The sequence below is a fragment of the Peromyscus californicus genome, unplaced genomic scaffold (genome assembly GCF_007827085.1).
Source record: "Peromyscus californicus insignis strain IS unplaced genomic scaffold, ASM782708v3 Scaffold_19__1_contigs__length_69161282, whole genome shotgun sequence".
Taxonomy (NCBI): Eukaryota; Metazoa; Chordata; class Mammalia; order Rodentia; family Cricetidae; genus Peromyscus; species Peromyscus californicus.
Genome location: NW_026294491.1, coordinates 4988829 through 5008776, shown reverse-complemented (window position 1 = coordinate 5008776; position 19948 = coordinate 4988829). Strand labels below are relative to the sequence as shown.

The following is a 19948-nucleotide window of genomic DNA, read 5'->3' as shown; positions in this document are numbered from 1 at the left end:
TCTTGCCCGGGCACATTCACAGCACACTCAGGGACAGTAAAGAAAGCTCACACAGGGTCGGGGAGGGAGTTCAGTGGCAGGGTTGAGCTTCAGGTGCTACCCAGCCGTAAAGGCCAACGTGGCGAGGTTCTGTTCTCTCTCTCTTAAGCTTTGTTCCCCAAACCAGGCCTTATCCCTAAACTGACTTCCCACCTCCCTGAAACAGGGACTCAGGACTCCAGAGGAAGCTGTGGTCTGAGACGCACCCAGAATTCTGTTCCCCACCCACCACAGGCCTCAGCTAGGAGGGTGCTGCCATGAACTTTCCTAATTCAGTAACATGTGTGCTAAATTTTTGTTTGTTTTTTTCCAGACAGGGTTTCTCTGTGTAGCCCTGGCTGTCCTGGAACTCTGATTAGAGCAGACCGGGCTCAAACTCAGAGATCCCCCTGCCTCTACCTCCTGAGTGCTGGGATTAAAGGCGTGTGCCACTGCACAAACCTGGAGGTGACAGTCCTTGCCTTCCGTTTTGTCTCAGGCTAAGCTGGCCCCCCAGCTTTGGGGGATCCTCCTGCCCCCATCTTGCCATAAGAACAGAGATGACAGATACCCAGCTTTACATAGGTTCTGGAGATTCAAATTAAAGTCCTAATGCATTCAGCAAGCTCTTTGCTCATCCAGCAATCTCCCAGCCACACCCACCAACATTTCTGAGAAAGGGTCTCTCATGTAGCTGAGGCTGGCCTTACACTGTGGTTGAAGATGACCTTGAACTTCCGATCCTCCTGAGTGCTGGGATTACGGGGTGAGCCATGTGCTTGGACGAACTTTTTATTAAAAACTACTACAAAGTTTTCAGTTCAGAAACAAAAGAGAAGGGTCACAACATACACCTGAGCACAAAAGTCTCCCCCTGAGCACACTGGGACCCTGGCTGTCCCAGGACACCACCCATCCACCACTGGCCCTCCACCGTCCCTGAACCGTGGTCAGGAGTGGCGGCCAGCATGAGGCCTGGGGCCTCCTCTCTCAAGTCAAGATGGCCTCTGCACAGCCAGGAGTGTCGGAAAAGAGGCAGCTGACTCCTGAGCTGGCTGTGCTTCGTGTGAGTTCTGAGGCATGGGGTGAGGGAATTGTGTCCTGTGGCTGGTCAGTGGGCCAGATGTCTCAGCGCTGCCTGCAGGGACTTCTTCAGGAAGGTGGCGTTGGGCTCCAGGGCCACAGCCAGGTCCAGGCTCTGGTGCTGTGTGATCTGGAGAGAAGGAATCGGGCTAGAACTGCAGAAGCCTGGCTCCCCATCTCCTCACCACCCCACAGTCCTGCGTAGGATGGAGAACGGAAGCCAAGGGCAGACTCCTGGCAACAGAACCTTACTACTTCTTGAGGTGAAGCAAGCACCGGAAGGACCTGGAATTCTACCAGCTGTAGAACTCAGAGCAGGCCCTGCTGCTGGACGGAGGGAGGTTCAGGGGTGTCTCACATGGCCCTCCTGACCCGTCCAGGCTCCCGATGAGAGAGGGTCAGGGACACACCACCATGGCCGCCACACCCTTCGGACCTGTTCCTCTATCTTCCTGTGGGGTTCAGGCTCCTCATCTCCACTCTCCAACCCCCACTCCTCAAAGCAGACAGAGGCACAGTCCCTCCCCAGATGAAGGTCCCTGCAGGCTCCCAATGCCTCTAGAAGGCAGCCCTGACACCTCTCTCTAAAGGGGGCCCCTTCTGTGATCTAGAGGCGTCTCTGGAGGAGCCAGCAGCCCCCAAACCTCAGAGCACACACAGATTCAGATTCCCACTTTCCCGAGATCATGGAATGCAGCTGTGTGATGGCCGACCCTGGCTGTCACCAGATACAGCTGGGTAAAGAGGAGCTTTAAGTGAGGAAGCGCCCCATCGTATCGGCCTGTGGGGCGTTTCTGTAGATTGTCAGGTAACACAGGAGGGTCAGCCCACAGTGGGCAATGCCAGGTGATCCTGGACTGTATGAAAAAGCAGGCTGAGCCCAGCATAGCGGCCCAGGCCTTTAGTCCCAGCACTCAGGAGGCAGAGGCAAGAGGGTCTCTGTGAGTTTGAGGCCAGCCTGGTCAACATAGAGGGTTCAGGCTAGCCAGAACTACAGAGCCTATCAAGCAAGAAGCCCTGTATCCCATCCCCAGCACTACATAAACCAGACCATAGCAGTTTCCCCTATAATCCTAGCACTTGGGAGCTGGAGGCAGGAGGATCAGATGTTCAAGGTCATTTTGGCAGCAGAGCAAATTCTGAGCTACATGAGATCTTGTCTAAAAACAAAACAAAACGAAAGCCTCTCTGGCCCATGACCTGGGCCACACTGCTGGTCCCACAGAATCTCCTAGCCTCTACCCCTCATCAGTAAAGAGGGGCTGCACACAGACACACAGCCCCAGCAAAACAGGAGGCCGACGCGGCAGACCCCCATCTCAAAACAAAACCCACAGAAAGGCGCTAACAGTGTCTGAGGGCTGACTCCTAGCCCAGGCTAGCAAGCTCACAGCATTTTGTATTTGTCTCACTATGTAGCCCAGATTGGCCTTGAACTTACAGCAATCCTGCTTCAGCCTGCCCCACACATTCACCACCCCCAGTCCCCAGTAAGACTCAGCTGCCCTCCTCCTGTCACCAGATGCTTGTGCATGTCCCCTCACAAGCATGACAGTTGAGGGGCGGGGTCAACTCAAGGGGAAGGACAGCATGGTGCTGTCCTAACCTCCCAGCGCCCCACACACCACTGCCACCAGAGATGCTGGCCCCACCAGTGAGCCCCGTGGACACTCACGCTGGCCTGGTACTTGGTCATCACTGTCAGCATCAGCTTGGCGTAAGCCATGGAGGTGGTGGCCGCCGGTCCCTCTTTGCAGAGCCTTTGCACTAAGACACTGAACACCTCAGAGGTCATCTCCACCTGCAGGCATTGGGACATGGGACAACGTCCTAAGGCCAGCCCCGGGTTCGACCCCAAGCTCTCCATCTCCTAGCAGGGAGCTGAACACAGTGCCCTAGAACGGGTCTAGAAAGTTCCTCCACAGACCCACGTGTTTAAGGGTTGGTCTCAGGGTTTGTATAAAGGGGACGGTAGTAGCCTGGCCCCTATTCTCTCTCTGCTTCTCGGCTGCTACGACTTGAGCGGCCTACCCAGCCACACACTCCACCATGATGTGCCTCATACAGGCCCAGGAGCCACGGAGCCAAGCACAGCTGGAACCTGTGAACCCAAGCCAACCTTTCTCCTGCTGTTTACCTCAGGTATTTTACCATAGTAAGGGAAAGCTAACCTATCAAGTTAAGCCCCAGTCCCCACAACTGGACAAGGCTCAAAGTAACTGTGAGAAGGATAAACGAAATTGCAGACACATGGTCTCACAAAACAGCAACTGCCCTCACAAAGGCTCAGATCAGCACCATGGGGGAGCCTGTGACTGGCCTGCCTCACTGGCTGAAGTCTTAACGTAGGGCGTGGCGAGGGACACTGCCAACTCTTCACAAAAACTTACAGGTGGCACTCGGCACTTCACACCTGTGGTCTTAAAATCTTACCACAGTTCATGTTGTGAGATATTTGTATACTGTGTGAAGTTGTTGTGAGATATTTGTACACTGTGTGAAGTTGTTGTGAGGTATTTGTACACTGTGTGAAGTTGTTGTGAGGTATTTGTACACTGTGTGAAGAAGTACTGTTGTGATTGGTGTAATAAAAAGTTGAACAGAAGCCGGGCGGTGGTGGCGCACGCCTTTAATCCCAGCACTCGGGAGGCAGAGCCAGGCGGATCTCTGTGAGTTCGAGGCCAGCCTGGGCTACCAAGTGAGTTCCAGGAAAGGCGCAAAGCTACACAGAGAAACCCTGTCTCGAAAAACCAAAAAAAAAAAAAAAAGTTGAACAGCCAAGAGCTGGTCAGGCGGGACTTCCGGGCAGAGAGAGAACTTCAGGAAAAAGAAAGGTGGAGTCACTAGCCAGACAAGGAGGAAGCAGGACAGGTAGTATGGAAATGAGGTAACGAACCACATGGGAGAACGTAGATTTAAAAAAAAAAGGGTTAATTTAAGTTATAAGAACTAGTTAGGAACGAGGCTAAGGCCGAGCGTTCATAGTTAAGTTCTGTGTGTCGTTATTTGTGGGCTGGTGGTCCCGATGAGGAAGTACTACTACAATCTCGACTCTCAGGTAAGGAGACCTGGGCATAAACAGCCAAGGTTGATCACTGTGATGGCCCATCTTCACCCGTCAACTTGATGGGTTGAGAATCACCATGGAAACGCACTTCTGACTACTGTCTATGAGGATGTCTCCCAGCAAGGTTCCATTGAAGGAAGATCCTCCTGGAATGGAGGATTCACCACTATTCCACGGGCTGGGGTCCCCTAGCAGAAAGAACCCAGGGTTCATCTCTTTGCTTTCTGAATGTGGATATAGCCTCAGGCTCCTGCCCAAACCTTTCCCAACGTGACAGGCTGTATCTTTAAACCGTGAGCCAAAACTGACCCCCCTCCTCCAGCTCATCCTCAGAAAGCCTGCCTTCTTTAAGTTGATTTTGTGAGGAATTTTATCACAGCAAGAAAAATAATTAATTACCTAAGATGTAAAAATGAGAGAAGCCAGGAATGGCATTGTACACCAATAATCAAAAGACTCAGAGCAGGATGGCCAGGAGCCCAGGTCATCTCTCTATAGAGTGAGTTTAAGGCCAGCCTGGACTACATGAGACCCTGTCTCAAAATAATAATAGTGTGGTAATCTGAATGTAACTGGCCCCCATAAGCTCATAGGGAGTGGCACTACTGGGAGGTGTGGCTTTGTGGAGTAGGTGTGGCCTTGTTGGAGGAAGTGTGCCACTGTGGGGGCGGGCTTTGAGGTCTCATATATGCTCTCAAGCCACGCCCAGTGTCTCAGTTCACTTTCTGTTGCCTGCTCAAGATGCAGAACTCTCAACTCTTTCTCCAGCACGTCTGCCTGCATGCCGCCATGCTCCACCATGATGATAATGGACTGAACCTCTGAGCTGTAAGCCACCAATTAAATGTTTTCCTCTATAAGAGTTGCGTGGTCATGGTGTCTTTTCACAGCAACAGAAACCCTAAGACAAACAGTGATAATAGTAATACTATAAGGATGGAGAATTTCTGGGCGGTGGTGGCACACGCCTTTAATCCCAGTGCTTGGGAGGCAGAGGCAGGCGGTTTGAGGCCAGCCTGGTCTACAGAGCAAGATCCAGGAAAGATGCAAAGCTACACAGAGAAACCCTGTCTCAAAAAAAAAAAAAAAGGATGGAGAATTTAGGTGGTAATATAGAAAAATGCCAAAATATACTACTAAAAGAGAGCAGGACTGGAGAGGGCTCAGTTGACGGAGCCCTGCCTGGCATGCATGAAGTTCTGGGTTCAATCCCTGGCATCGTATAAAATAGGGCACAGTGACGCACACCTGTAATCCCAGGTGGAGGCAGGAGGATTGGGAATTCAAGGTTGCCCTGTTCAAGGCTACTCTGGACTACATGAGACCCTATCTCAAAAAAGAAAAGAAAAGAAAGCAATATCCAGTCAGCCACCTATAGTGGCTCAGGCTTGTAATCCCAGTACTTGGGAGACTGAGGCAGGAGGATCGTAAATTCCATGACAGCCTGGGCTACACAGTGGAACCCTGTCTCCAAAACCATGAGCTAGGACTATGGCTCCAAAGTCTAGCACCCGCCTAGTGTGAACCAAGTCCTGGGCTCAAACCCCAGCTGGACACATGAAGAGCAGGTACAGGGGCCCAGGGCTGGTGAGCGTCAGTGAGTGAGAAGCAGGGAGGGCGAGTTATAGGCCTGCCGTCGAAGCAGCAAATTCGAGCTCTGCACATTCCTGTTTCTCTAAACCACTGACAGCTAAGCACCAGGCAGAGGGTTGGGGAAAAGGTCAGGGGAGCATTCCCCTCCTGCTGACTCCAACCCAGTGTGGTGGGGCACACCTATAATCCCAGCATGAGGGAGAAAGAGCAGGAGTTCAAGGTCACCCTCTACTACCTAGGCGTTCCAGGCCAGCACACAAGGGGAGGAATCAGCTCCAAGGCAGGTGCTAGAAAGAGACAGAGCTAAGGGGACCAGGGGTCAGCTGTCTGTCCCCACCTGCAGCTGCAGGAGCTCTTGACACTGCTGAAAGGCAGCCTGCTTGCCTAAGACTGAAAGCCAGCTGCTGGGCCCCACACAGCCTTCTTAAGGCAGTCCACTCACCTGGCGCTCCAGGAGTGCCTGCAACACCAGGAATGTCTCCTCCCTCCAGGCCAGCTCCAGGACCTGCCTGCAGAGGACACACAGTGAGTAAGGGCTGTCCTCCCACCACTGGGCACACAGTAGAGCGGGCAGCAGCCCCCATGTGCAGCAGCTGCAGACCCCAGGCTCCAGTACCTCCCCAGGTTTGATCACCCGCCCACTGTCTGTGAAGTTCTTCTATGCAGAAAGTGGATGCTGTGTAAGATCTGAAGTGGCCGGTGAGCAGTGGCTGGTGTTAGCTAAGAATACTCCCCCTTTTCTTCTTTTTCCATTTTTGTTGTTTTTTTTTTTTGACACAGGGTTTCTCTGTGTAACAGCCCTGTCTTTTTTTAAAGAAAGATTCATAAGCTGGATGGGGTGGTGCACACCTTTAATTCCAGCACTCCAGAAGCAGAGGCAGGGAGATCTCTGAGTTCGAGGCCAGCCCAAGCGAGTTCCAGGACAACTAAAGCTACCCAGAGAAACCCCATCTCAAAAACCAAATAAGGCAGAGCCAGGCGGATCTCTGTGAGTTCGAGGCCAGCCTGGGCTACCAAGTGAGTCCCAGGAAAGGCGCAAAGCTGCACAGAGAAACCCTGTCTCGAAAAACCAAAAAAAAAAAAAAAAAAAAAAACAAATAAGGGGCTGGAGAGATGCTCCGGGGTTAAAAGCACTGACTGCTCTTCTAGAGGACCCGGGTTCAATTCCCAGCACCCACATGGCAGCTCACAACTGTCTGTAACTCTAGTTCCAGGGGACCCATCACCCTCACACAGACACACATGCAGGCAAAACACCAATGCACATAAAAATAAATAAATCTTTTTAAACAAGAACCCAATAAATTAAATAAATAAAAACAATCTTGAACTTGAGTCCATCCATCTAAGTCAATAAACAAGGTAGAGACTGAACTCATGCTGACATTGGCGACAACCGTTATCGGCTATCGTGTGTCCGGCTGAGCTCCTTCTGAGAGGGACCAGCCTTCTGTCTGCACTCCCCAAGGTACCCAGTAAAACTGGGGATGATGTCTATCCAGGTACTCAACATGGGCCCAGAGGAAAGGACACAAGGCAAGTTTAGACCCCAGGGGCAGCAGCATGTGCTATGCCATGGTGTGTGTGTGTGTGTGTGTGTGTGTGTGTGTGTGTGTGTGTGTGTGTGTGTGCACGTGGTGCTGGGGATGAAACCCAGGGCCTCATGCAAGCTTGACCTGGGGAGGAGGAGTGGGTAATCATCAGAGCCTGCACACTCACCCCAGAATCTGGACCTGCATGTCTGGCTCCAGGGACTCATCCTTTATAAGGGAGCACAGTAACTCTGTCTGCATGGGACCTGGGCCAAAGATAGGAAAGGAGAGAGGGCTGGGGGAGGGCAGGAGCAGGCTGACAGGGACAAGAGGCACCTGTCTGGGGGCAAACTAGCACTTTTACACACCGAACCCCAACTCAGCAGGGCCCCAAGGGCACAGAGGGGAGGCCTGGGACTGGTTCTGTAGTTACCCATGCTTGGGTCCTGGAGTAAGGGAACAAGGACGGCCTTGCAGACAGGGTAGGTGTACTTCACACAGAAGGAGACAAGGGCAACTCTGAGCAGCCTGGAGGCAGACGATGGCAGGGAGAGGATCTAGTCACCAGGGAGAGGACAAAGTCACTCCTTTCCTTCAGGAAGTGTTTATCCCACACGATTCAGATGTTTCCCCCATTACTGAGGAAAAGCCAAGTGTTTGTATCTATTTAGGATTGATTGCACTGCCCGCCCCTGGCTCCCAAACCCAAAAGCCCCATCTGGGGCCCAGGTGGGAAGAAGTTACATGCTGTAAGGATGCATGGCCAGGAGCCCACCCCTTGGCCCTTCTCCCAAATCCCCTTCCTGAGGACTCAGAGGGCCCCATAGCCCTGGCCTCCTGGTGCCACCTGCACCCACCCGGTCAAGAAAGAGGCTCCTGGCCAACACGGAGGCACTGGCGAGGCTGAGGGTTGGTGTGAGACTCAGCAGGCGGCTGCAGAGCTGCAGGAGGCCTCCATCGGGGAGCTGGGGCAGCTGCAGCTGGCTGCATAGCAACTCCATCTGGGGGAAACCAGGGCACTCTTCTCGCTCTGCTAGGCCACAAGCCCAGCGGGCAACAGGAAGGGTAAGAACATGAGGGGAGAGGGGGCAGGGAGGGCTGTAGTGGGAGGGACCAGGGCTAAGAAATGACTCAGGAGAACCCCAAGTCCCGTGGGAGATGGGGAAACAGGCTGGTGCAGCGGTGATCTCAGGGCAGAGGCCTGTCTCACCTGGCTGGGACTACACTCATGGAGGAACTGCATGTCCACTGGGGGCTCCTCTTCCACCCGCTCCAGCCCCTGGCGGGGAGGCAAATCCTGAGTAAGGGTCGGTAGAGTGCTTGTGACAGGTCACAGAGGTCACTCTTAGAAGGCTCCACCTGAGGACGACTTCCTGGGGGATGATGGCGATGGCGTATCCAAACTTGGCCCTGTGGGGACTAGCCTCAGATTTCCCTCCTCCCCAGCTCCACACCAGGCTCCATGATCTGGGGCTTCCCTGGGCATGGCTACAGTAGAGAGAAGCCAGAAGAAGGGCTGTGGCGAAAAGGGAGGGTCGGTCACCTCCTGGAAGGCCTCCAGCAGCTGCTGCAGCCTGGGCACCTGGTCCTGCGGAGGAGAGGGCAGTCACTTTCTGTAGTGCAGAGGGCCCTCCTGGCTCCCTCTGTAAAAAACACCCGGGGAAGAGCTGGGAAAACGGCTCAATGGTTAGACACTTCCCTTTCTTCCAGAGGAACTGGGTTAAGCTCCCAGCACCCACACCGGGCTGGCTCACACTCACCTGTAACTCTAACTCTGGGAGATCCTACGCCCTCTTCTGGTCTCCATGGGCACCATGAACATGTGCTGCCCACACAGACAAGGAGGCACACACATGAAATAATAAAACCTTTAAAAAGTGGGGGCAATGGGAACTAATGGCCAAGGCAATTCAGGAGAAGCAGGAATGTGCCACCTCCATCTTACAAAATGTCTGAATCAGGCTTGTGTGTCTTTCCTGCATCCAACCTTAATGGGGTAGGTAGACCCAGCATGGGCAGGCAGGCTGGCTCGATGTTGGCATGGCTCACCCCATTGGGTAGAGCAGCAGGAGCCAAACCCTCCAATCCCACACCCTAGATCATTAGGACAGGTGTTTCCAGCTCACTTCCTCCCCATCTGCATCACTTTGGGGAGGGGAGGCTGCCCTCCTCCATCCTCCACAACCTACCCCCTGATCCCTGCTCCATTTACTAGAGAGGTCTCTGTTGGGAAATGAGTCTCAACCCACATTCACCATTATCCGGAAGGACCATTCTGAAACCAGCCTCCAGCACAGTACCTGGACAACTCTAGGCAACTCCACACTCTCAACTGGACCCTTGGCCTCCTCCACATCCGGGCCAGTCTCAGGAGTCTCGGCTTCAGTAATGGTCTGCTTTGGATCAGGTGACATGCGTTCTGCCTCTGGTGGGGATTCCGATGACTCCAGCTTGGGTCTCTCTTCCTGGTCCTTCCCCTCCTCCTCCAAACCCCGGAACCTTTTAGCAGCTCTCTCTGACTCAAGGCTGGCAGGATCTTCCTCTGGCTCCTTCCTCCGTTTCCCACAAAGCTGCAAGTGCTGGTCCTCCTGTTCAGGATCTAGAGCCTGAGCCAATTTCAGCCCCCTACCTCCCTGGCCCAGACGCCCACACAGGTCTCGGAGCTGTGACTGACAGCTTGTGGACAACGGAGAGGCTCCCTCCACAGAGACTCCGATCCCCACATCCCTTCTTAGCAGCTCCCCGAGGGCGTGGAGCCAGGCATCAGGGGTAGATGCTGTGTCCTGCTGGGCAAGCTGCAGCACAGAACGGAGACCGCTTTCGGGTAGCAAGGGTCGAACAGCCATCAGTAGGGACATCAGGTTCTTCCGGCACACCCCAGGCAACCGTAGCAACAGTGGGATCCTACGAACAATCAGAGCTGCTTTGTTTTCTGAGCTGGGGGTCTCATTATGTAACCCAGACTGGCCTTGACCTCTCAATCCTCCTGCCTTAGCTCCCTAAGTGCTCTGATTACAGCTATGTGCCAGATCGGGTGGGGCAGACTGGGTAGGCTGTACTGTGGCAGGGAATGGGTGGTGTCTGAAGAGTTGCTGAGGAGAGGGGGCCAGGTATGGTGGCACACACCTTAAATCCCAGCACTTGTGACGCTGAGGCAGACAGATCTCTACGGGTTTGGGGCCAGCCAGGGCTCGATAACGAGGCCTTGTCTCAAAAACCAAGCCAAACCACCAAAGAGGTGTGAGGCTGGAAAGGGAACGGCGGAGTCGACACCTGACATGTACGCAGCCGCTAACAGCTGTGTTAGAATCCAGAAAGGGTCTCACTGCCCAAGTGGGACACTGAGAAGGAACAGGGTGGAGACCCTTCACCCCACCCTTCACAGCTCCTAAGGGGCTGGGGTGGGTGGGTGGGGGTGAGAGCGGTGTTACCCTTAAAGTGAATATTATGTTTTGAAAAACTGACAACCAGCAGGCCTTATTGCACTACCTAGCACATCGGTTTTAAGTAACATCTATTTTTTTTAAATATAGTTTTGCTAGCTGTGCAGTCCAGGCTTCCAACTTGAAGCAATCCTCCTGTCTTAGCTTCCTGATTGCTGAAAGCACACCCCACGTTGTATGACCTATATTTTTAATTTAACACAGGCGTCCACTTGACATAAGGACGCCTGTACTGGAGGTTTTATTTATTTTTTCTGTTGTCTTTCTATGTAGTCCTGGCTGGCCTTGAACTTGAAGGGATCCTCCTGCCTCTGCCTCCCAAGTGCTGCGATTACCAGCATGCACCATCACAATTCAACTTTTATTTTTCTTCTGAGACAGGGTCTGAGATCCGCCTGCCTCTGCCTCGTGAATGCTGGGGTTAAAGGCATGCGACACCAGGTCGGCAACTTTGAGATGAAGTACGCAAACAGAGTCAATTTGCGTGCACTTAGAATTATGCCCGACGAAAGGCGTGTCTCAGTCCAATGTTGGGGCGCATGCTTGTAATCCTAGCACTCAGGAGGTGGCCGCAGGAGTTCGAGGGTAGCCTGGGCTAGATGGAACCCTGACTCCACTACACAAGTAAGCAGAGGGGAGGCGGCGGGGGCCACGGGCGGGGACTCACAGCTCCAGGCGGCCGTCGGGGCCCCGCACCACGGGTTCTGCGCGGCCCAGCGCCTCGAGGAAGCCGCCCCAGGGGAAGTGCTCCGCGCGGCGGCCCAGTGCGCGCAGAACCCCCAGCCCGCGGCCCGCGCCCTCGGGCCCCGCCTGCAGCGCCTGCAGCAGGAGGCGGGCGGGGGCCTCCAGGGTCGCCCAGGGCGCCGCCCCGGCCGAGGCCACGGTGTCTGACACCGACCGCTCCAGCGCAGAGCCGACGCGGGGCGGCGGACAGAACACACGAGGGCCGAGGGATCCTCGGCCGGAGCAGAGATCCCCGCGCGGGGGAAACGGGAAGCACCGGAGCAGGGCCTGAGAGGGCGGGGCTTGGCGCGGGGGGAGGGACCGGAAGGGGTGTGACCGGCAAATAAATCAGACTCGTGTGGAAGGGGCGTGGCCAAGGAAGGGGCGGGGCGATGGCGTCAGGAAAGGGCGAACCGCCAGCTACACAGACTGGATAGTAGGTGGAGCCCTCGGGGGGGCGGAGCCAGTTCCAGCGATTTGTGCCAATCCGGTCGGCGCTTGGTGGAAAGGCTGGTACTAGACTGCTGCCTAATCTTACTCCTTCTCCACGTCTTTTCTAATATTTACATTTTATTTTTTTATTATTTTATGTGTATGGGTGTTTTGCTTGTAATGTATGTCAATGAACCACGTGTGTGCCTGGTGCCCGCGGAGTCCAGAAGAGGTCGTCTTGGGATACAGATGACTGGGGGTTTACATGTGGGTGCTGGGGATGAACCCGGGTCCTCTGCAAGAGCAGCCAATGCTCTTAACCACTGAGTCATCTCTCCAGCTCCTATCCGTTTTAAATTTTACTTTTAATCATGTGTGTGTGGGGAGGGGTATGTGTATGTGTGGTTGGCGGATATGTCCATGAGTATTTGGTGTGCATGTGCCTTCGGAAGCCAGAAGGACTTTGATTCCCTGGAGCTGGAGTTCTGAACCTGGGTCTTCTGTAAGATAGCAATATGGGCTCTTAGCTGATGAGCCATCTCTCCGGCCACAGATTATCAAATATTTCGTGATAATTACTTTCAGGAAGAATAAAGGGAGATAAAGTGAGATATCTTATAATGAACCCGATAAAGATGGGGTCAGTGAGCCCGTGGAAAGGTCTCTGCAGGCACAGAAAAAACAGTGCAATGGCCCTTGGGACTGCCTGGAGAGGGGTTCAGAGAGGTCACCAGGCGTAGGGTCACACAGAGAACATTGGCTTTCTGCTCTGAATACCATGGGAAGCCATGGTAGTATTTTGAACTGATTTTAATTTTGAGCCAAAACTACTTGTTTATTTATTTCAAGGGAATGAGTTTGAGGAACTGCTTTCTTACAGGAACCTTCTCTCTCTGGTAAGTAGACTGGAACAGATTTCTGGTGTTCCAAAGAGGCGCTGTGGAGGATGTGGACCCTGAGAAGCACAGCCGGGGCCATCGCGCAAGCCTCATCCCCCAAACCTCAACTACGCCCTCACTCCCTTAGTTCTGCATTTGAACCATCTGGGCAGAACTGAGACCAAGTTCTAAACCTGGTTCCAGGACCCTGGAAGTCTCTAAACCAGATTTACATTCCCACTCTCTGAGGAGTGTACAGGGAAGTCTTCCAGAGCCAAGCACAACGATGGCCCCCCCAGGACAGGGCAGGGCTAGAAATGAACAGCAGTCTTCAGATAGCACTGGACAGCTCAGGTATATTTTACTGGTTTTCTTCCAAAATCCTTCTACAAAACAATAAAGTTAAAACAAAACAAAACAAAAACCAACCTGTAGAGCAGGGAGGAACGGTTCCTCACAGCGGGACTCTCCCCATTCAACACCCCTGACTCCCAGCTGGGAAACTGCAGCTCACAGGGGTGGAGCTGGAGGGTTTGCTACCAAAGCCCCAGAGGGATTATCACCCAGCACTAACATTTCCCACCCAGCAGGTCCCTCCCCTTCCCTCTGCTCTCTCCAGCAGCTCCAGGCCAAGGTAAGAGCTGAGGTCTCCCCCCACCCACATACAGGACCAAGGCCAGGGCACAGTCTGGGAAGAGCACATCTTTCTCTAGGTTGTTGGTTTCTAAGAATCATGCCAGCCCCAGCACCATAAAATAGAAAAATCCTGAAGCCTTTGGTTTTTACCTCAGACTCACAGGTGAGGTTGGGCAGGTTGGACACAGCAAAACATTACCACATTAGGAGTTGCAATCGTCTCCATTGCTCAGGTACTTCGTTATATTTATCATGGAGATATATATATATATATATATAATTTTTTTTAAAGACTTACTTATTATGTATACAATGTTCTGCCTGCATGTATGCCTGCAGGCCAGAAGAGGGCGCCAGATCTCATTACAGATGGTTGTGAGCCACCATGTGGTTGCTGGGAATTGAACTCAGGACCTCTGGAAGAGCAGTCGGTGCTCTTAACTGCTGAGTCATCTCTCCAGCCCCTATCATGGATTTTTTTTTTCTTCCTTTTTCCGGAGCTGAGGACTGAACCCAGGGCCTTGCGCTTGCTAGGCAAGTGCTCTACCTCTGAGCTAAATCCCCAACCCTATCATGGATATTTTAAAAAATGTTTTCTCATGTACTAGGTTGCCTGTCAACTTGCTGTGTCCCTGAGGATGATCTGGAACTCCTGAGCCTCCTGCCTCTATCTCCCAAGTACTGGGGGATTACAGGTGTGCACTCATACCCCCTGCTGGGCGAGCGATCCAGCCTTCATGGGTATTCAGTTACTTCTCCATTGATGTGATAAAACACCAAAGGCAATTTGTGTAAGAAAGAGTTGATTTGGGCTGGTGGTTCCAGAGGGCCAGGACCCATGATGGCTGAGTAAAGGCTCCAGGGCACAGGCAGAGAGCAAACTGGGGATGACACACGGCTTTGATACTTCAAAGCTGGTCCCGGTAAGGTGACATATTTCCTGCAGTAAGGCTTCCTAACACTTCCTATACCTATCTAAATAGTGACACCAACTGGGACCAGTGGCCAGTGGCCAGAGCCTCAGGCAGGAGCTGGTGGACTGGAGAATTGGTACTGGATCTGGTTGAGAGGCAGTACAAGGAGAGATGGACCATCACTTTCAAGCCATACTTTTCCAGGAGGAAGGGGCGTTCAAGACTGGCCCAAAATGTTGCTCCATCCACAGTACAAAAGCACCCACTGTGTGCGGGAACTGCTAGGATCCTGGTGTAGGGTTGATGGTCATGCCACTGTCGTCCAGCAGGTGGCAGTGGTGTGCTTTAAGGGATACCCTTCTAGAATTCTGTCTCAGGGCAGCAGACTGGGGAAGCTCTTTTTTTTTCCAACGAAATTTTACTAGTAACGTACAAGGAGGGGAGATGACAGATAGTCCTCAGATGTGCCTCTGTAACCAAGTTAGAACAGTGTACTGGGCTGTGGGTGGCCTTAGCTGGGGCAGCTGTGTGCTAATAAATGTTGAACATACGACTTCCAGACACAGGACCCTCAGAGCATCCAGGTGGCAGCAGAAATCCCTCAAAACAACTGTTTCCTCTTCCAAAAACTACCGCCAGGATGGCTCCACGGGGTGGCCCCATGGGAACCCTCCAGCTTCCCTTTCCTGGCCCCTACGTGACGCTGGCCATGTCAACACCTGTACTGGAGTCTTTCGGTGACTTTTTTGTTTGTTTTGAGACAGGTTTTCACTATGTAGCTCTGGCTGGAACTTGCTATGTAGATCAGGCTGGCCTCGAACTCTACCTGCTTCTGCTTCTTAAGCGCTGGATTCAAGGTGTGTGCTCCTCCACCTCTCCTCCTCCTCCTCCTCCTCCACCTCTCCTCCTCCTCCTCCTCCTCCTCCTCCTCCTCCTCCTCCTCCTCCTTCAGTTTTAATCTTTTGAGACAGGGTTCCATGGCGCTCAGGCTGGCCCCAAACTTGCTATACAGCGAAGGATGACATTGAACTTCTGCTCTTGCTGCTTCTCCACCTGACTGCTGGGATTACAACACTGTGTCATCACACTGGGTGTGTGTGGTCACAGGGATGGAACCCAGAGCCTGGTGCCAGCTCGGCAAGCACTCTGCCAGCCACGTCCCCAGCCCTGAAGCACACGTGTTGTGTTGTGTTTTTTTTTCACTCTTTTGAAGATCTAGTTTTAATTTTACATGTGTTTTGTCTGCATATATATATCTGTGTACCACTTGTTTGCCTGGTGCCCGCAGAGGCCAGAAGAAGGTGTTGGGATCCCTGGTACTAGAGTTACAGATGGTTGTGAGCCACCATGTGGATTTTGGGAATTGAACCCGGGTCCTCTGGAGGAGTAGTCAGTGCTCTTAACCACTGAGCCATATAGGTTTCTGTTTTCTTTTCCTTTTTTTGCTTTTGAGTCAGGGTTTCTCTGTGTAGCCCTGGCTGTCCTGGATCTCGCTCTGTAGACCAGGCTGGTCTCAAACTCACAGAGATCCACCTGCCTCTGCCTCCCCGAGTGCTGGGATTAAAGGCGTGTGCACCACCACTGCCCGGCCTCACATAGGTTTCTTAAGTGTTCCTTCACCTCAGTTATTTGGTCTCCCAGGCCTCCTCTTCCTGCTGAATTCTTTTCCTCCCTGTCCCTCCTGGTGCCAGCTCAGACCTGAATACTGGAGTTGTGTCCCACTTGCTCCCTAAAGTTACACAGCCTGTGCCTCGGTTTCTTCTTCCATAGCTGGAGAAGAATAAGGGCCCTCACCTCACACAGCGATGACAGTCCAAAGCCCTCCTCACACCACAGGTTCTCATGCCAGTCTTCCAGAGCTGGTCTTGACAGGCCCTCCAGAGCCTTCCAACTGGGATGCCAGTGCCTGGTGACCCCCACTTTAACCTCCCTCTGCTATAGCACCCCTGTTTTCTCCCCCCAGAAGCCCCCCTTTCCCTTCAGTGTTCCCCTGGGAGTCCCACCCCGGTCCCCACTTGCTCTTCCTCAGCCACTGACCATGTGCCATTGCAGTTCACAGGTAAGCCCAGGGTTGCAGGTGAGGCTCAGGTAGCCTTGGGGACAATCAGGGGCCTGAAGGCCAGCACCCTGCATGCCTCTGACCTCCCCTGCCAGCTGCTGGCCCTGGTGCCATGATGACTTGAGGGCATCCAGGGGGCAATGCTTCTGCCATGAGACAGGTACCTTAGGGAGTGGGCGTGGGTGTGGTTGGGCAAGATGCCCAATACTGAATCCTGACTGCACTCCCTCCACTGTGGCCACAGGGTGGCTCAGGCACTCTCCCAAAATAGCACCGATACAGCCCAGATGGCATTCAATGCTTCTGAGCTCCCCCAGTCCCCCAGGTCTCCGCATCCCAGAGGGCCAGTGTGTTATCTGCCCTGTCACCTGACTTCAGCCCACACTTAGTCTGCCCCGCCAACTTCCTGAGCTTCCTGAGCCCGTGCAGGAGGGCAGCCCCAGGGAACAAACCTCCTTTGGAGTGTTTGGCCTCTTACTCCCAGTCTGCTTCTCTTCCAGCTTAGAAAACCCACAGATCTCAGTCTCTACGGTCACCCCTCCTCTGCCCAAACCTCAGTTCTCCTGGGAGAACTGGCGGCTTCCGGGTAGTGACAGATGGATCTCTGCTAGAATGTGAACGTCTGACAGACAGCCTAGTGAACTAGCAGCCCTGACGCAAAAATGGGAGAGAAGGCAGGCAAGTGAACAGACCCTGAGCTAGCCCTCCATCCGCTGGGTAGCCTTGGCTTGTTCCTTCCTCTCTGGGCTCAGTCTCCTCTGTGCCGAGAAGTCCTTCTTTCACAGATGCACTCAAATTCTTCAAGTGATTCAGCTTTCAACAGCCAGATTGGACCCGAAATAATGTCACCCCTTCCCAGTGCTTCTCTGAGATCCAGGCCCACACCTCTGTGGTTGCTGGGGACAGGGGTCATTCTCCCTGCGACAGCTGCTGCTCCCAGGCTATGGTGTCCATTCCAGCTGCAGTCCTGATGGGATGTGGGCAGGGATGTCCAGGTGGGAACTTCATCCCACATGACCTGGAAAGGGAACGAGTCTCAGCCAGCCGCTGCCCCCATCTCAGGCCTGAAGGAAAGAGTGCGGGGCTCCAGGGATGTGGGCGGGCAGGAAGCCTGTGGGGTCTTTCGGTAAGTACTGGAAGACTCCAAGGATTTTGGAAAGCAAGGTGACCTAGGTCATGAGGGCTTGGGACCCAGGACTGAGGGCATGGACAACTGAGGCCTGGTGAGAGCCTCCACTGTAGGAGGGATAGAATGCATGGTAGAGGTAAAGTGTGGTGTTCATGCTGGGCCACTCCAGGAAGCCCTGGGGACTTCAATCCAGGTCACTGTGGCCCGGTTTGTTCTTATCTATGAAGTCAGTTTGCTATACAGGTCACAAGTAAATAGAATATTATCAGTGCCACAGTGCCAAGGCCACAGTCAGATGTGGAAGTGGGGTGGCTCTTGTCTAAGCTCCCCTCAATCAGGACACTCTAGGTTGGGGAGCTAGTCTGCCAGTTAGAGCCAGAAAGGTCACTTGATCTGGGCTGAAGGAGGAGTGACCCTGAGCCTGTCTTTTTTAAAAAAGATTTATTTATTTATTTATTATATTATGTATAGTGTTCTGCCTACATACCGGAAGAGGGCATCAAATCTTGTTATAGATGGTTGTGCGTCACCATGTGGGTGCTGGGAATTGAACTCAGGACCTCTGGAAGAGCAGCCAGTGCTCTTAACCTCGGAGCCATCTTTCCAGTCAGGAGCCCATGTCTTTCTTCCCCCATCATACCTGTTGAAGCATCCATGGCATGGGAGTTAATGAGAGCCTGGGTTTCTGAAGCCCTGGAGAAGGACCTCAGGGTAGATGCTGCTCCTCCACTCAGGCTGGCAAGCACCCCTTGGGCCCCATCCAGAAGCAACAACAGGAAAAGAGCAAAGGACAGGGTGACCCTCGTCAGAATTTCCGACAGGTTCCCTGTCTCAGTGAACCCATTCTCATGACAGTGTCCTGGGTGGGGTCCTGCTTGGTGGCATGTTGGCCTTACGGCGCCTGTTCCTTCCCTGGGGGAGGTGCTAAGCAGCCTAGCCGGGTACAGGGACACTGGTCCCTGATGGGCCTCCTCCTTGGAGGCCCTGGAGGCTGTGGGAGGCGGTCCGGGACTTTCCACTGAGGTAAACACTGTTGTGTAAGTTGTTTTCATCTGGGAACCTGTGATCTGCTCGGGGGCTGCAAGACGACGCAGGGAGCTCATGACTGAAGGATGCTTGGCACGTGCAGCTCCATGTGAGCATCCAGCAGGGAAGGCCTGGGGCCAGGAGACCTTATGTGACCTAGGTCAAGGTGCTTCTGGGCCCTTGGCCTTGGATCTTCTGCATTGTGTGCCAAGATGGATGGGAAGGGAAGGGAAGGGCCAAGGCCTCTAAGCTGATTTCTAAGACTTTATTCGCACTGGAGTAAGGCAGCACTCACTCTGATGGACAGAGCTGGACTGCTGTGAGATATTTGATTATTTGTGTAAAGATATGTCACTGTGATTGGTTTAATAAAAAGATCAATGGCCAGTAGCTAGGCAAGAGGTACAGGCAGGACTTCCAGACAGAGAGGGCTCTGGGAAGAAGAATGGGGAGAGATGCCAAGGACATGGAGAGGAAACAGGATGTGCAAGGTGGGAGAGGGGTAAAAAGCCATGAGGCAAAACGTAGATTGATATAAATGGGTTAATTTAAGTTATAAGAGCTAGTGGGAGCCGGGTGGTGGCGGCTCACACCTTTAATCCCAGCATTCGGGAGGCAGAGCCAGGCGGATCTCTGTGAGTTCGAGGCCAGCCTGGGCTACAGAGTGAGATCCAGGAAAGGCACCAAAGTTACACAGAGAAACCCTGTCTCAAAAACCAAACAAACAAACAAAAAAAGAGCTAGTGGGACAAGCCCAAGCTATAGGCTGAGCTTTCATCTTAATACTAAGTCTCTGTGTAGTTTTTAGTGAGCCCCAATTAAATGTTTTCCTTTATAAGAGTTGCCATGGTCATGGTGTCTCTTCACAGCAATAAAACCCTAAGACTATACACATAAAATAAAGGTTAAAAATAATTATTTAAAAAAGGGAGCAAGGCTTACAACCTAAGTCCAATCCCCAGGACCCACACGGTGGGAGGCGAGAACCGACTCCAGGAAGCTGTCCTGTAACACACACCCTGACCATACCTCGCACTGTAGAACTTGATGGCCTTCTTGTTCCATAGGAAATGATGGGATGTCTTGGTCTTTTGGGACATGGCCAATTGATTTAAGTCCCTCATGCCACTCAAGGTCCAGGCCTCACAGCCTCTAGGGGTCCTTCCTTCCCCAGGAGCCCCCATGTTCCTGCTCCTTCAGAACATGTGGATTCTTCCCCCCTCAGACCCGACTCTCGGCAGGATCGATGGTACCCACGTAGTGAGAGGTGAACAGGGAGAGCAGAAAGACCAGAACAGACCCCAGGCCAGCACCAGAAGGCCCTTTGACCCCCATGCTGCCAGCCCTGGATGTGGAAGAGGTGCCCCTTAGTCCTCAGAGTATCATGAAGAACTCAGCGGGCTTCCAGCCAACTC

The 19948-nt window shown here is 53.1% G+C and overlaps 1 protein-coding gene and 1 long non-coding RNA gene across 2 annotated transcripts; both read right to left on the bottom strand.

Moving 5' to 3' along the window:
• Window positions 1-794: 794 nt before the first annotated feature.
• Window positions 795-11801, bottom strand: Fance (FA complementation group E; the record flags this gene model as incomplete). The annotated part of the gene is made up of 10 exons (XM_052744159.1): window positions 795-1231; window positions 2777-2902; window positions 6204-6270; window positions 7481-7559; window positions 7727-7850; window positions 8151-8294; window positions 8504-8572; window positions 8837-8881; window positions 9594-10197; window positions 11404-11801. Coding segments are annotated over 10 exons (1758 nt in total), but the record flags the coding sequence as incomplete, so codon positions are not given.
• Window positions 6491-7481, bottom strand: LOC128114425 (uncharacterized). The gene is made up of 2 exons (XR_008219765.1): window positions 7396-7481; window positions 6491-6953 (listed from the first exon to the last, which is right to left on the bottom strand). It is a non-coding gene; the product is annotated as an uncharacterized LOC128114425 (long non-coding RNA).
• Window positions 11802-19948: the final 8147 nt, after the last annotated feature.